This window comes from Nicotiana tabacum, chromosome 16, assembly GCF_000715075.1.
Source record: "Nicotiana tabacum cultivar K326 chromosome 16, ASM71507v2, whole genome shotgun sequence".
Taxonomy (NCBI): Eukaryota; Viridiplantae; Streptophyta; class Magnoliopsida; order Solanales; family Solanaceae; genus Nicotiana; species Nicotiana tabacum.
In genome coordinates this window covers 80,073,858-80,090,805 of record NC_134095.1, presented here as the reverse complement: position 1 = coordinate 80,090,805, position 16,948 = coordinate 80,073,858, and the positions used below count along the sequence as shown (strand labels likewise).

At 36.1% G+C, this 16,948-nt stretch overlaps 1 protein-coding gene across 1 annotated transcript; it reads right to left on the bottom strand.

The window, feature by feature from the left end:
- Nucleotides 1-1,294: 1,294 nt before the first annotated feature.
- On the bottom strand, nt 1,295-12,311 carry LOC107800247 (serine/threonine-protein kinase STY46). Its single transcript, XM_016623397.2, has 16 exons — nt 11,747-12,311; nt 11,068-11,182; nt 10,145-10,242; nt 9,906-10,016; nt 8,594-8,666; nt 7,476-7,586; nt 6,958-7,008; nt 6,019-6,158; nt 5,807-5,914; nt 5,237-5,310; nt 4,419-4,594; nt 3,664-3,759; nt 2,703-2,783; nt 2,562-2,612; nt 1,854-1,994; nt 1,295-1,738 (listed from the first exon to the last, which is right to left on the bottom strand). The coding sequence occupies exons 1-16, from the start codon at nt 11,932-11,934 to the stop codon at nt 1,709-1,711; spliced, it is 1,644 nt and encodes a 547-aa protein (XP_016478883.2). The 5' UTR covers nt 11,935-12,311; the 3' UTR covers nt 1,295-1,708.
- Nucleotides 12,312-16,948: the final 4,637 nt, after the last annotated feature.

Here is a 16,948-nt window from a genome sequence, read left to right as displayed (position 1 = left end):
TTATTCAAGGTAAAAAGCATAACTCCCCAACAACAACAGTTGGATATACGTTGTGAAAGAGAGAATTATTTGCAAAATAGTTGGTCACAAATGCCATATACTTGTCATGCAGCTCAATAACCTTCATAAGTCCTAGCAAAGACCTGAGGAAAGAGAGGGGTACACACGGTTGAACCATCTCTATACTATTATATAAAAATTCAAATTAAGTAAAATTTCAGAGAAAAAAAACTTTCAATTTTTTGGTTTATTAAATTGGATGTCATTTCCAATTTATCGTGCAGGGCAGGTGGACGCGGATGAAAATACTATGTGGCGCAGGGCAGGTTGAGATTTTCACGGGTTTATGCGGGTTTGGGCACCGCTTGCCATCCCTAGTTACTGAAGTTATTATTTCAAGTAGGTATCGTGCATATGTCATGAAATACTAATTCTTTTTCAAAAAATTTAACCAATTTTTTTTAGTATGTGAAATCATGGCATGATTATTGATTGGAACCTTTTTCACAGGCTCAAACTTGATCCAACAGGCCTATTTAACCGCCCTATCTGTCAAAATAGCACGGTATAGCCAGTTTTCGGATTGGTCAATCAAAAATAGCCACTGTTTACGAAATCAATGAAAAATAGCCACTATTTTGCTGCAACAGAGATCGGTCCCATATAATATACGGGAGTTCGGTGCATCTGTGTACGAACTCCAGCATATTATGCTGGACCGGTATACTTTGCTGACTCCTGTATAATATACGGGAGACTGGAGCACCGGTGCTCCAAACTCCAGTATATTATACTGGACATTTAATACTTGCTGGAACTCCCGTATATTATGCTGGAGTTCTAGTGTACTTATGCTGGAACTCAACATATTATACGGGAGTTCCAACATAGTTATCCTGGAACTACCGTATAATATGCTGGAGTTCAAGCATACTTATGCTGGAACTCTAGTATAACATACGGGCATATTTTCCGGGTTTTAAACAGTGTTTTCGCTCAGATTTATCTTTACATGAAAAGTGGCTAAATTTCGATTACTTTTAAAACCGTGACTATTTTTGAATGACCAGTTGTAAATCGAGCTATTTTTAAATTTCTCCCCCCCTGTCAATATAACAAAATAAGGACAAGGAAAACTGACTCTGCGACACTAATTATAACATCTAAAATATCTTATCTGTAGCATCTCAAGCCAAACAGATCCACGTGAAAAATGAATTGGAGTATTCTCAAGCCAACTGATACATCAGCTATACGTAGCATCAACAAAGAGCTTTCTCCTCAAACTTGCTCATTAAGTGAAACAACAGCGCAATCAATTGAACAGAAAGTAACAGACAAGAAGTTGATCTGAACCAAACTCGTAAAACAGAACGCTGGTACACTTGCGAAATTCTCACCCAAACTCCTTTATCATCCCCCAAAACCCCACCTCTAAAAAAAAAAAAAGACATTACATTTTTCCTCAAAGGGGAAAAAAAAAGATGTTACAAGGATGTTAGTGGTATTTTTGATGCAGTAATGTGTAATCAGAAAATCGGGTCACTTTGCTATCAACTCCAAAAATAGCCAGCAGTCCTCTGTATCTTTCGCTTGTAACATAGATCTCACCCAAAAAATAAAGGTCTGCATATATATGGCCTGGTAAAGAAAATCCTCTGTTGTTACTGTTAAAGTGTATCATTAGTCCAATACATGTAGCACATGCTCATCTCTCATTTGGTGCCGCTACCGCATCCTGTGAGACACAAATAATAGAAATAGTCACAAGATTAATCGGAAGACGCACATTAAAAAATGGTAATCTAATTGAGGGATATCGGACGAAGTACAATGTATAGAGATATTTTTACCTCAACTTCCTGTAAGAGTAGTTCAAGTTCAACTTGTATTTCAGAGAAGCTGGGTCTATCACTAGGAATGGCCTCCCAAGACCTCTGCATCAAGTCTAGCAGCCTCGGGTGTGCATTCTCTGGAAGCTCGGGTCGGAGGCCCTAGGAGACAACATAATAGAGTCAAACTCAGACACGAGTTAGAATGAAATGTAACAGATGGCACGAGAAAAGTATCATCTGACTTTGCAAGTGTTCCTTCTTTTCTAAAGTCACTATCCTTAATTAATATCATAATGGCTATACGAGCAATCATGCACATAATATAGATATTGCATGCATCGGTATTTGGCCCATGAATGTTAATCCAAATTCCAACTATGCACATCTACTCAAGATCCAAGGACGTAAGACTGTTTAAAGGACTTGGAACTTTACACCTGCAGGAAAAATCTAGCTATGCACACTATCATTTAGATAAAAGGAATCTCACTTGTTCTTAGGGGTTCATAAAACATAGTTAGCATGTAATGAGGCTACATTAACCAACTATACAGCACTACACAAAACTTCATATCTGTTCAAGTTTTACAGCACAAATATGCAAGGAGCCTTTCCACTCCCAAAATGCGAAGCCCTCAAACGCCTAAAATAACAGACTAGCTTGCTTAACGGGAAAATACGATTCACAACATGCTCCACGTGCTAAAAGCAATTTGCAATACAGACCTGTCTCACTCCTAGAGCAGCTTGTAGTGGGGTCATGGTGTCATACGGAACCTGTAACATAAAAAAGTACATGAATCAAAGGAGGCACAACCTTAACTTCTGATGGCCATTATGTGACTTCTTTCACGAGTAGTCAAATACCTTTGCTGTTACAAGCTCCCAAAGAACAATAGCAAAACTAAACACATCTGCTTTCTGATCGTATGGCTGATGATTGATGACCTAAAAGGAAAAGAAAAGTTTAACAGACCAAGCATGCAGTAGCAGACAGGATAGTTATGGATGTGGTAATGTATTTCATATATGTTAGACACCACAAACGCAGCCCTTGGTCTTAATTATCTATCATCAAACGAGGTGGAGAGAGACAAACAAAGCACGTAGGCTCCTCCATCATAGAGAAGCATGGAATCACGAGCGAGATCTTGTGCAGGACTACGGAATAATGCCTCATCTTAGGAAAGCCATATTATTACAAAACTATGAAGAATCAATCCTAGAAACTTCATCGCTATAAGCAATTTCAGAAAATTACAGCTTAAAACTAGAAGAGCCCAACTGATGACGACTGCATGTAAAGGAGTATTAGCACCAATGAGCAGACTTCCCAAAGTGTCTCGAGCACCCATGTACAACCATGTCATTTTTCTTTTAATTGTTGTACAACTATGTTATGTTATGCAACAAACAAAAACAAATAGGAAAGAGAAGTTAATTAATACTGTCATAAAAGCATTAGAATCCGATATACAGGTAAAGATTTAATAAGATTCAGAAGGAATAAAAGACGGATCTTTGGAGCATTAAAAACTATGCACTAAAAAGGACGAGAAGCTTCAAATGGTTATCCCAACTGAGGGTTAAAAATATTATCAAAATCAACATATATGAATCATCCTTTTTCCACTCAAGCAGCAGCAAGGAGAACTTCCAGCAGCACAACAAGCTAGGCAAGTCCTTCTATTTGACTGCCTAAATTAAGTGGGCTCCATCCACAACAAAATCACTTGTATGTTTAACTAGCTTATCAGGGTACAGGCGCATATCTGATATTCCGTACTGAATCAAATATTCACAAATTTAGCAAAGAAAATAGCCAGACCTCAGGGGCCATCCATCTATATGTTCCAGTCTCAGCTGTCATGACACCCCCCTTATTTTGGAAACGAGCAACACCAAAATCTGCCACTTTAACAACCTTATCACAGATTACAAAGTCAATCAAAATAGGTGTGGTGTAGATAATGCAAAACATAAGCAAATAGAATAGGTAGGCATTCAAATCATGAGCACTTAAAAAAAGAAACAAATTGGTGGAAGAATTAATTCCCAGAAAACATGACAGGTCTGAAGACCCATAAAAATTCAAAAGCTTGCACTTTTACAGAGAGAATCCTGCTCTTTCCTCAAAGTAACAGTATGAATTCGTTATGGAAAAAATCTCAAATAATAGGACATTCCTTTTCAATCCATTATAATACAACCAATCCCATTACAACATAGTACCAGTTAAAACGAACCTCCAGTCCAATAGAGTAAGCACTGAACATAGCAGTTCTTTGAAAAGTAGAAACTGAAGAAATAGATCAATGTATAATCTTTGAATGTATACTTTTAGAAAATAATGGAATTTCCATATTGATAGAGTATTTCTTCTTTTTAATATTTGGAAATATTTTTTGGCGATTCGAATTTTTTAATACTATTTGTTTTATTAGGACTAATGTCTATTTCTGGAGTTACTTTCTGATGTTGAAGAACATTGATTTATGACCAAAGGAAAGTGGACTCGGTGCTCATGAAGTCATGTTGTAGCACGATTAAGGATGAAATTACTTCATTGTTTGCGCAACTTACATTGTTTGCATCCATAAGTAAATTTGCTGTCTTCAGATCCCTGTGAATAATATTACTTTGATGCAAGTACTCCATTCCTTTACAGACATCAATTCCAAAGCTTAGCAATTGTGAGAGTTGTAATATGACATGGTTTTTATGCAAGTAGTCGTACAAGCTCCCACCAGGCATGTATTCTACAAAAAAGATCAGCATTAACACAAGAATAAGTCAATAAATATAATTTTCATCAGCTGACATAAGTCCACATATACCTTTGAAAAAAAGTCATCCACGGTATATGAATATTTCAAAAGTAGAGCGTTATGAGCACAACCTTGCATTGATATAAAAAAAACTGTGAAAACAAATACATGCAACAGACCACGTTTTGCTTTTTTGCAAAAGCATGCAGCAGCTATCAATCCATCATCACTTAACCATGCTAGTCGGGGTTGACAATATGAATCCTCTATATATTGCGCTCTATTTGGGACAATCTCAATTCAATACTGGTGAGTAATTTGTCCTTTAAGCAAAATTAGGAGTTCTCTAAAACTAAATTTCCTCTAAATCACACTTATCCCCATCCGAATATCATGTAAGTATAACAACAATAACTAGATGGTACATTAAAATAAAAAAATAAAGTACAGAAAAGATTGCAGCAATGAATGACCAAACATACTCTTCAGTTTACTGCCATGCAGCTGAGAATGTACAACTTTGATTTTAAATATAAGGACAGCCAGAAAGCCATGACATGAATTTACCCATGAAATAATTATAATCATAGTCTCGAAGAGACCACGCTACTTTTTGCCCAGCACTAATCATACCTGTAACTATGCACAGATGAGGTGACTCTGTGCATGCACCAATGAAACGAACAACATGTTTGTGCTGAACTTGCCTGTATGCAATAAGATTAAATAGTAAGATCGTGGAGGAGTATCTGAGAGGTGGTAACACTAATATAGTAATATGTCCACAAAATATTACAACACACGTAATATTAATAATCATAACACATCTCTTTATAAAGCCCGATTTGCATCGTTATGCTTTGTATTATAAAATTGTATTAGTACCAGTATCACCAAAGAACAAATGTAACTAGCATTTGAAGAAAATAATATACAGAAATACACATAAGGAGGATCATGTATCCATCATATATATGTTTGGAACTTTTTTCTTGATTTACACGCCAAAGGAATGGTCTGTACTCTTAGTACCTTACCGCACAAGTCTTCAACCTGGAATTAACTTCGAGCTTGCTCTACAAGTTGATATAATTCCTCTAGTAGGCAACACAGCACAGGACAAGGATGAAGCAACCCAGTAATTTTTGTGTCATCCCCCAGCCCAAATAAGCTTCATACAACATAAGAGCTTAGATCACTCACCTCAAAATTGCTACTTCTTGAGCGAACTCATCTTCCAATGTGTCATTCAAATGCTCAGATCTAATGAACTTGATTGCAACATCCATACCAAGATACATCCCATGATACCTTCATATGAGTAAAGTTTAGAAGAGAAGGGAGAGAATAAAGTTCCTGTAAAGCTGGGAACCCAGAATTCATGAAAAACCACAGAAATACAATCCAAAACTCACAAATCTCCGCAAGATCCTGAAGCAATTCTTTCCCCAATCTTCAGTAATCTTCTATCAATTTCCCAATCTTCAGGTTTTGATCGTGCGAGTATATATTTTTCAACAGCTGACTTTGAACGAGACGAACCAGACCATGATCCCTGTGTCATCCAGAAAGTATGTTCCTTATAACTTGGTAAGTAAATTACATCACACTAATGAGCTTCAATAATACAACAACAAAGTAGATTCTGAGGAGATTCCAATAACGGTATCCATCACATATCAACTAGAAGGAATTGATGATGGCTAATTGGAAATGAAGCTCTCAAGATTATAGCAGCTATATCATCCACATAAATATGATACCATATAGGTATTGTTTAAAGTTACCCATAAGTTTCCTTTTTCCGAAGGTACTCATGGCCTAGCCTATGCCACCCTAAGTAGGAAAAGGCTACATCAATGGAACTTAAATTATTGAAACTTTTTTTCCTTTTCCGTTTAGAGAGATGGCATATGCAACTAGCAGCACGCCTTGAAACAATAGGAGCAAGATCCTTCCCGTGAGCTTTCATAAATTTCCCCTCTTATGCCTATTAATGTAGGAATCTCTAGTCTTTCTGTTAAGAGTATCCAAAAGGATTATTATAGAAAAGGTTGAGACAGCCCCAGCACGGGCTTGAGGTGGAACTTCTCCAGATAATTAAAAAAGCATCTGAAACATAAACCAAAAATCTTCCCCCTATTAATTCACATTTATCTAGTGCAGTTATGTTCTAGAAATCAAATGATTATTATTCTTTTTTTTATAAGCTCAAATGATTATTATCCTCGGAGAACTGAATAGCAACAAACAAGCAACCCCAAAACAATTGATTATTTATTGGAACTCCACAGAAAAAGAATAAAGGGTTAACTGAATAACATCACAACAAGAAGAAACCAAAACTAAATCACCTCAAATCTGGAAATTGCTTTCCCCAGTTCTTTATGCAAAGCCTTCGTATCCTGACGATAACATGGCAAAGTCAGCAACTTTTGTACACAGCAGACACCTGCCATGCAAGAAATATAATCACAATGCTCACTTTTACTGAGGTTTACACTACCCTGTATTGACCATATGGAAGGTTTTCCTCATGTGTGTCAGTGTGTGTATATTATTTTTATATTTTCGAAGAGCAAGATTTTCCTTATATTTCATGATGATTAACCACAACAATACCAAGACATTATTCAGCATACTTATAAGACTTTAGGGACAGAAATAGTAAATTGAGAGACTAAAATAAGAGCATAATCATAGAGCCCCTAAATCGTTTGTTCTTTTAAGTTTAAACCCCAAAGATCTATTGAATTAAGAGCTATTACCGGAAACACCAAAAAAGAAAGTGGCCATGCGAAATGATATAAACAAGACGTCAGAATCTGTACATCAAACTTAGTAGAAAAATGGTGAGCAACACAAAGCATACCTCAACAGGCCATCCATCCACCACAAATACATCTAATGAATACCCATCAGTTGTTGAGAACACATGAGCTTCTCGGATGTTAAGCCCTATATCAGAAAGTAAAGCAGAGAGCTAGAGTAGGAAAGCCAGTTAGAGAACATGAGATAACATTAATCAGGGAAAAAGAAATATAAAAAAATGAATTCTCACATCCATTTCATCATAACATTATGCAAAATTGCCGGGATATATGCATTCAAAGAGGACTTTTAGCATGAAGACAAAAATATGAAAATGAACACAAGACAAACCATCAGAAGTGTTATATTTGGAAAAAACCCAGAAACCAGGCACAATCGAATGTTTATATGTCTTTATATCGGATCAAACCAAAAATTTATTGTACAAAGCGAAAGATCCAGAAGCAAAATGTTGAAGTGTGTTGCCTTCTCAAACCTAAGAGCTAACTCATAAGGTGAAAATTGCCCAAGACCATATAAGGAGACAACAACCGATTCCCTAGGCCAATGTGGAACAATCTACCATCCTTCCTCCACACGTCCAAGCCTGATTAACTAGAACGTGGATAACATGACTTGGGGACCCAACATTGGGTAAACCAAGAATTGATGAATGCAGCTCTAGTATCATATTGAAGTGTGTGGCCATTTCATCTGAAAGCGTAAGGCCAGTCTAACTATGATACCATGTTGAAGTGTGTAGCACACTTTCTTAATTATATCTTCAACATAAAGCTTTGTTTCCTTTAATTCGCGAAGAGAAAGCTCAAAGGTTCATTGCAACACAAACCACAGCTATGGATGAGTATTGACTAAAATAAGAAGAGAATATAGTAAAAAGTCTTTTAGAACTTCTATGAAACTCAAGCTGTATTACAAATTTCTTACAAAAGGTCCATCATCTAGCAATAGGAGTTGGTCAATAGAATTAACATGCTACAAACACTTCTATGTGATCTCCCCCTTCAGTATTCCACTTACAGCAAACACAGCTAGAGATAACAGAAAACAACATCAAAGAGCTAGCAATCGAACTGAGCAGACCTTCAATTAAGTATTCTAGGTAAAAAAAAAAAAATTTAAAAAAGGTTCAAGGTATATGAACCCTCTTATGGTTACCTGACTAAGAAGCTTGGGTTTGTCAATGGTGGAAAAGATAACTTCATGGATTGGAATATGCGAAATGTCATGCCTGCACTACAATTATTGGTGGTCAACTACTGAATATATTGCAGGTACTTGCAATCTGCTTTTTTGAGATTCAGATGTTAGAAACATTACAGCTAAAAGCATAACAGACAAAATCATTGCCAACATCCTATAGATTTTTAATAATTATAGAATAGCCATTAGAAGTGTAGAGGAAGAAATTTGCAGTGAAGTCGGAAGAAAATAAAAGTGTAGAGGACAAAGGTTGAAGAAGCAGCGCGAAAAAGCTTGGAAAGAAACATAAGAAAGCAAGACCTGTCCGTATTTTTCTGCAGAGACTGACAAAGCATGAGCCTAGTATTGTTGATCCTTTTTGTGGCTTAAATGATCCATACCACAAGTTTTTAACCAAACGGAAGATGCAAATTGTGGCCGATCAAAGTAGATGGATTTATTTGCATGCTTTAACAGCAAAGAGATTTTGACTAACAATATGATTCTACAAGTGATTTTGGAATTACAAATTTGCTTAAACTTAAATGTAGAAGTGTAGAGGAAGAAATTTGCAGTGAAGTCGGAAGAAAATAAAAGTGTAGAGGACAAAGGTTGAAGAAGCAGCGCGAAAAAGCTTGGAAAGAAACATAAGAAAGCAAGACCTGTCCGTATTTTTCTGCAGAGACTGACAAAGCATGAGCCTAGTATTGTTGATCCTTTTTGTGGCTTAAATGATCCATACCACAAGTTTTTTAACCAAACTGAAGATGCAAATTGGCCGATCAAAGTAGATGGATTCATTTGCATGCTTTAACAGCAAAGAGACTTTGACTAACAATATGATTCTACAAGTGATTTTGGAATTACAAATTTGCTTAAACTTAAATGCTTGATTTACCTTTCAGATTAGAACAATTAATTCTCCCTCTATGTAGCAAAATTCACATTTTGAGAATCACATTCATATTTCTTCGGCCGCAATTTTTTCTAATGAACCACGATTTTCTCATTCAACAATCTTGGATGCATAAGAACTCAATAAATGCAAACTTGTTCTAGATCTACATTACATGCAGTATTTGGAATATTGCAAATACTACAATTCAAGTTAAATAAATGCTACATCCAAATTTTCCAGAGAAACTTTCAGATTCATAACAAAATTTACCATTACTAGATTATCCTCCGTTTTCTAGAAGCTTTGCTACTTATAAAGTAAATTTTAAAAATAAAAAATAAAAGACAAATAGAGAGGAGAAATAATCATAGAAGTTTGCTCTGAAACTACCTTCTGATAGAATCTTCTGCCGGAATTTCCTCTTTGCCATTAAAATTCTGTCTAACTTCCAAATTTAGGTCTTCAAGCTTAGAGCAAGTTTCAAAGTCATTCATATGTTTCCTGTATTTTGTTAAGTAGCAATGAGAAGGCAGATGAAAGAAAATTAAAGCATATTAGTCGATAGGTAAAACTAAGTTCCTTGTCAAAATAAATTACCATGTAAAAGTTGTCAAACTTGTAAAATGTACCTGATCCCTTCATTATTTAAGCTGCCCCCTGGCTTTTGAGTCGGAAGATCATTGAACTCATGCTGACCTTCTACATCATCGGATCTAGTCCAATAATTCTGTCAAGCAAACCAAAATGGAAAACAAGTGCCATGTGAATTATCCATAGAGATTACATCAAAGAAAAATCCAATTTCTAGAAGAAACGTACACATATTAAGACTATAAAGTTTGAAATAAGGAAATATGCAATGCAATGAAACATAACGTAATCTACAAAGAGCAAGAATCCATCTGTAATATATATCCAACATGACGTAACTATGATCTTGCCAGATTATTTAACTAATAGATACCTAATTCCGATGGCATATAAACAATGATTCAACCGAATCCTCATCTGTCTTTTATAGACGATAATTCAACTATAATACGTAGAACTGAAGGAAAGATTCAGCAGTAAAGCTACGTCTCCTTTAATTAATGAAGAAAACAGCCCAAAGGTCATTGAAACCACAGTAACAACAAAATGCAGATGAACATATAATAATGGCTGAAAACTCCCGGAGAATCCAGCCCAAGAAAACCAACGAATCAACAAAGCCATCACGTGAAATGATCAAATAAAAAAGAATAGTGATCTTAAGGGTGCATATAGAAAAAGATATCCAAATAATAGATACTTAAATCAGATGGCATATCAACAACCATTCACGTCTGAAACAACACATAAAGCAATCAAATCAGTAAAAGAGAGAACCACAGACGCATGTGAGAAAGAAATTGACAATGATTAATGAAGGAACATTAAAGCTACAAAAACAAAAACTACAGCAATTAGGAAAAGCACAGTATACACTTAAACAGCACAGAATCCACCAGCAATATCTGATGGCACCAAAGTGGTAGTAGACTGGCAGCTATATGATGAATGGAGTTCGTACCTCTAAATATCGGACATGATAAGCAGGCTGATTATCGGGATCTTTTGCCCTAACAAGAATCTTCTGGTGCAACAACACATCTTCCGCTCTATCCATATTAATATCCAACCCATAACTGAAGCATCAAAGATACTGTTAAATAACTAGCAGACTTGGTTCACCAACACAATTCAAACTCATGGCGTGCGCCTACAAAATATCATGTGCCGCACTACCTTTATCATTAAACCAAAGCCCTGAGGCTAGTTTAAATTATTTAACATGCTGTAATCTGACTTTCCTAATCAAATTACTTTATTAATCACAACCAGAGTTCCACTATTATACAGAAAAAACATAGAGCTAATAACTTTATTGAATACTTTAATCAAATATCATAAATAGCTTAACTATTCATACTACCTAGCAATAATGGCTTCCATTCATAAATACATACATAGATAGACACAAAATTTGACCTCTCATATTTCTACAATATACACTCTCGAAGAAAAACAAATTCCTAATTATCCTCTCATTATCTAAGATGACGAAATTACCGACTCTCTACACTCCAGAAAACAGATGGAATTGCACAGAAAATTCAGCTTGAAAAATCGTATTTAATTTGACGGTGCAAGTAAACGTAATACATATTTTAGCGAAAAAAGGAAAAATGCTAAAGCAGAGAAAATGAAACCTAGCAGGCAAGCGAGCGAAGTGAGAATCCAACTGCTCACGAAGCAACTCCGGATTAGTAACGGCCTCCGCATTTCCGCTCTGGACAAGACGGTTATAGACATCGTTCTTTATATCATACAGTACTGCACAGCTCCCAAAACTCCTCGGCGGTGACGAACTCTCCCCTACTCCTTCCAATAAATCCATTTTCCTCCACTCAACTATATTACACACTACTTCAATAACAAAAGCTCTCAAGGAACTGAATGGATTATGTCATGTAACCTCCATAGTCAGCGAAAACATGATCGGAGAAGTCGCCGGAAGACCGGTGACAGGACGAAATGGAGAGGAGGATACTACTGAAGTTGAAGGTGTAAAAGCGAGGGCAAAATTCCTGCTGTAGAGAGAAGAAGAAGAAGGTCTCTCTTGTTATCCTTTCTTTGTAATGACTGAAATGAGAAAAAGGAAGTTTGACGAATGTCAGAAATTGGTTAAAAGGAAATAAGAGAGAGAAAAACGACTGGGGATAAAGACTTTTTATTACAGAAGTGTGTGTGTTTTGTGTGTGTGAGAGGTGGAGTGGATAGGATTCTGAACGGGTGACGATATATAAATGGTGCAATTACATAAATGGGCATGCAGTAGTCTTGTCGACACATGAACGGCGTATAAATTTGCATTTTCTAATTTTAAAAGCTATAATACGTATTTGATTCATCGTTGTATTAATTACACATTTCATGAATATTAATTAAGCTCTATCACTATTGGTAACTCGTACTTACTCTGCATTCAAACTACTTTTCATGTTTCCTATTTGGTTGCTAATATTATGAGAAAGTCATAAAAATAATATGCGTATTTTTTGTCTCTTTAATAAACTTTGATCGTTAAATTTTAATTATTGTGAGGAAAAAATTTAATCTAAAGCACAAGAAGCCTCGTCAAATCGCATAAACCAAAAATAAAAGTTTGCAAACAAATATTACATCGTAAAAATTACAATAAATACTAATTATAGATAATAAAAAATTAGAGAAATTACAAATATTACACCTCCAGATAGGGCCATGGATAGTTAGAAGAAAAAGTGAAGTACAAGGCAAATAGCGAAGAAGGAAACTTTTATTTATGCAATGTCAAGTGCGGGCTATCGTTGCTTACATATGGCCCAGGCCTTCCAATAAAAAAAAAGGTAAAGAAGAAGAGAAAAAAAGACGAAACGAACAGATGACAATCAACAAATAGAATAAAAAGGCGTAATGGTTTCCTGGCCACTTAAACTTGTAGGGCTTTTGAAAGTCGATACACAAACTTTCGTCTTTCCTATTTAAACACTTAAACTCGTGAAACCTATAACTAATAAACACATTTGACCATGGACACATCCCATGTGGCGTCAGTTGGTCCTAGTCAAACTGCTGCATGAGTCTCACGACGTTTAGGAGCGTGAGAGCCCCCTTCCCAACACCCAGCGGTAAAAAATGGAGCCTATTTAAGTGGGTTCTTATTCCTTCAATGTAAAACACATCATCCCTCTATTATATAACATTTGAAGCTTCATTCCTTCATATTTCTTAAAATTTGAAGCTTTCTTTAATTTTTTTTTCTTTTTCCAGACTGTGATAATGAATCAAAGTCCTGTATTTTGTCATTGTGGAGTTGAAGTTCATATTTGCATCACTTGGAAGCCAACAAATCCAGGAAGAAGGTTTTATGGGTGCTCAAAGTATCGTCGAGCCAATTCTTATAATTTTTTTAGGTAGTTTGACCCACCTCTTCCAGATCATTATAAACGGGTGATTTCAGGATTGTTATCAAGAATTAGAGAGAGAGAGAGAGAGAGAGAGAGAGAGAGAGAGAGAGAGAGAGAGAGAGAGAGAGAGTACATTGTAGGAAGAGGGTGAAGATCATTGTAACTTTAGTTGTTGTAGTAGCACTAATAATTCTAATTTTCTTCTTAGTCTAGTTAGCACTAATCAGTGTCTTCATAACCCTATGTACAATGATAATGACAGAATGAATGATGTATTTTTTGTGGAATGAAAAGCATTTTGACATAAACAAGCACACATATATAAACAACCAAGTTCGATCAGTCTTCTTGGTTGACAAAATTAGCATTAAACTGCTGTCTAGTAGCAGAAATAGTTTAAATATTGTTCCAAAAGAAAAGTCATAGTTAAACAGACTTAAGTTAACCTACAAATTAAGTTCTGCAACTAACAGACTTAAGTTATCACAAAAACAAACATTCAGTCATCTTCAAGGTTGAGATTGGTTGATGTTTTGCTGAGATTGGCTCAAGTTTGGACATGGAGACTGGCTTGGCTGAGATAAAGAATGGACTTGAGGTTGGCTAAGGCTTGCTTGAGTTTGTCTTCTCCTCAACTGTTGTTAAGTTGCCTTTGTGATATAGCATTTCTTCCTTGCCACCTTAGTCCAGGTGCACTGTATCCAAGATCGATATTGGTCTGCCCAGCACCCACTACTTTTGTAGGAGTAGAATGTACTCTATCTCTTGATCCACATTGCATAGAAAGCCAAATTAGCACCCAAACTACTAATATATAAATAAAAATTCAAATCCTCAATGATCTTACCCTTTCTATCATTATTCTTGTATCACTAAATAATATACCAAATCCAGTAGTTCTTGGTCTTCCTCGAAATCCACTACCTCTTGGCCTTCTTCTAACACTAGCTGTAATATCCTCAGAAGTTCTTGATCTCATACTTCCAGTATCCCGATGTAAGATAAAATACTATCTAGTAATTTAAAAATTATGGTCCTAATACAGATTAACTAAAGTAAAAAATAAATACTTACAGATACACTTACAACAGTTGATGGTTGAGTATTTCTGGTCTTACACTTGCAACAGTTGATGGTTGAGTATTTCTGGTCTTGGCAGCTCCAGAACTTGTAGGACCTGATTGTTGAATTGTTGTTTGAGCAGCCTGTGATGGTTGAGTAGCACCAGTATTACTGGTTCCTGTTGTTCCAGATCCTTGTCCTTTCTGAAATTTTCAAAATATAAAATGAGATATAGAAACAACCAAAGTACAATACACAATCAGAAACAAATTGAATACATTACCAAGATAGGACACCCCTTCTTGTTATGGCCTACTGTCTTACAATTAGAGCATGTCATTAGTGTCCCTTTCCTTGATCTCTTATCAAACTTCTTTTTAGGTTCATCTTGAGCTCTTTTTCTATTTTTCTTAGGTCTACCAGGCATCTTGATAATTACAGAAGGCTCAACAGTTGGATTCTATGTTGATGGCCATATATCCATGTTGGTTACTGGCTGTATGTAATAACTAAAAGCCTTTAGGTATATTTCTTTCCTGTACCAGTGGGTTACATAATCAGCAGGCTCAAATCTCTTAAAAAATATTGCACATATTGCATGGGAGCATGGTATTCCTTTGAGCTGCCATGATCTACATGTGCATGTATTGTTGGAGAAGCCAACAATATATTTGTAAACCCCATGTTGTATCTCATACCCAGTGTCCCCATTCCATTTAAATTCATGCTTAACAGCATATTGAGATTGTTCCTCTATGTTAGGAGATACATCAGAAATTCACCTTGTTGCAAATTCTCTCATGGTAGTCATCCTACCCATCACCTTCACTCTAATCTCTTCTAACATGGTTATGATAGACTTATGCCTAGCAGACAAGATCAACTATTAAAGGTCTTACACATGTTGTTCTCCACAGAATCACATTTACTCCAATCTTTGAAGAATGCTCTACACCAACATTGTTTTGAATATCTTAGTAAGTCCTCAATGGTCTTACTATCACTTAATTCTGCCAGCTCATCCATCTTCTGCCAGCTCATCCATCGTAGCCTTCAAATATGCTTCAAATGAATCCCTTGCACAAGCCTAGAACTTCTTCCTTCTTTCCTCTCATTTTCACTTTTGTTTCAGTTGCTCCATATGTGTTTTTCACACATTCTATGCTCAGCATTTGGCAACAACTCAGAAACAAATGCAACAAGTCTCTTGAGCAACAAGAAAAACAATTAGAATATCAAAAACATATATAAAGTAGACAAGTAACTAAAGGAAGAATAGGGGCAAAGTATATACCTTCTGCATATCAGAAATGATGGTCAGCCCCTCACCTTGGGATTCTGTGAGTTGCAGATCATGCATCAGGTACCTAAAAACCATGACCATGTGTGCTTTGTCTCCTTTTCAACCACTGCCCAGGCAACGGGGTACATATAGTTGTTACCATCTTTACCAATGCATGATAGTAGCTCACCCTTACACACACTCTTCAGAAATGCTCCATCAAAGCCAATAACATTTCTATATCCTTCCAACCAACCAACTTTGCAAGCATGTAGACAAATATAGATACCCACAAACACCTTTTTACCAGGTATTGTCTCCGTGGAGGTCTTCACAACAACAATGCTGCCAGGATCTGTAGACCTCAACATGTCAGCATAATCATATATTCTAGCAAACTCCTGCTTGTAATCACCAAGATACTGACCCATGACCTGATGTTTACCCCTGGCATATATGGATTTTCCCACATACACACCATACTTTATCCTAATCAAATCCTGCACCTTTCTAAGCTTTATGTTAGGTTGGTTGATAATCTTGTCCTTGAAATATTTAGCTACACATGCTGTATTAGCCATCTTGTTTCTGGTTGCTCTAAAATACTTATAAACAGGATAGTAGCTGTTGACAATGAAATTCCCTGTGTGTCCCTCCAAACTTCCCAAAATATGTCATCTACATCACGTTGAGTTCACACATTTTGCCCTAACCCTATGTTGCTCATTAGGCCTCAACTTAATTTGAACTCTTCTTTATATAACATAATCTTGCAAAGCATATCTGAACTGTTTCACATTTTCAAACACCATTTCCAACTGGAAACAAATTTTCTTACAAACAGGATCAAAGTATACCATGTTGTTGTATCTTCTTGGTTGAGGGTTATGCACCACATCTTCTTCAACTACTTCATCATCTGTATCCTCACTATCTGGATCTGAACTGTCCAGATATTGCTCATCCCCTCCTAGCTTTCCAGCATATTTGGATCCCCTGTCTTTATACATGTCTTCAAAACCAAGGTCTATACCTACAGGTCCACTAGGTATCTCATCAATATTAACTTTACTAGATCTTAATTTACTACTCTTTGCATTCACTTTAGCATATCTAGC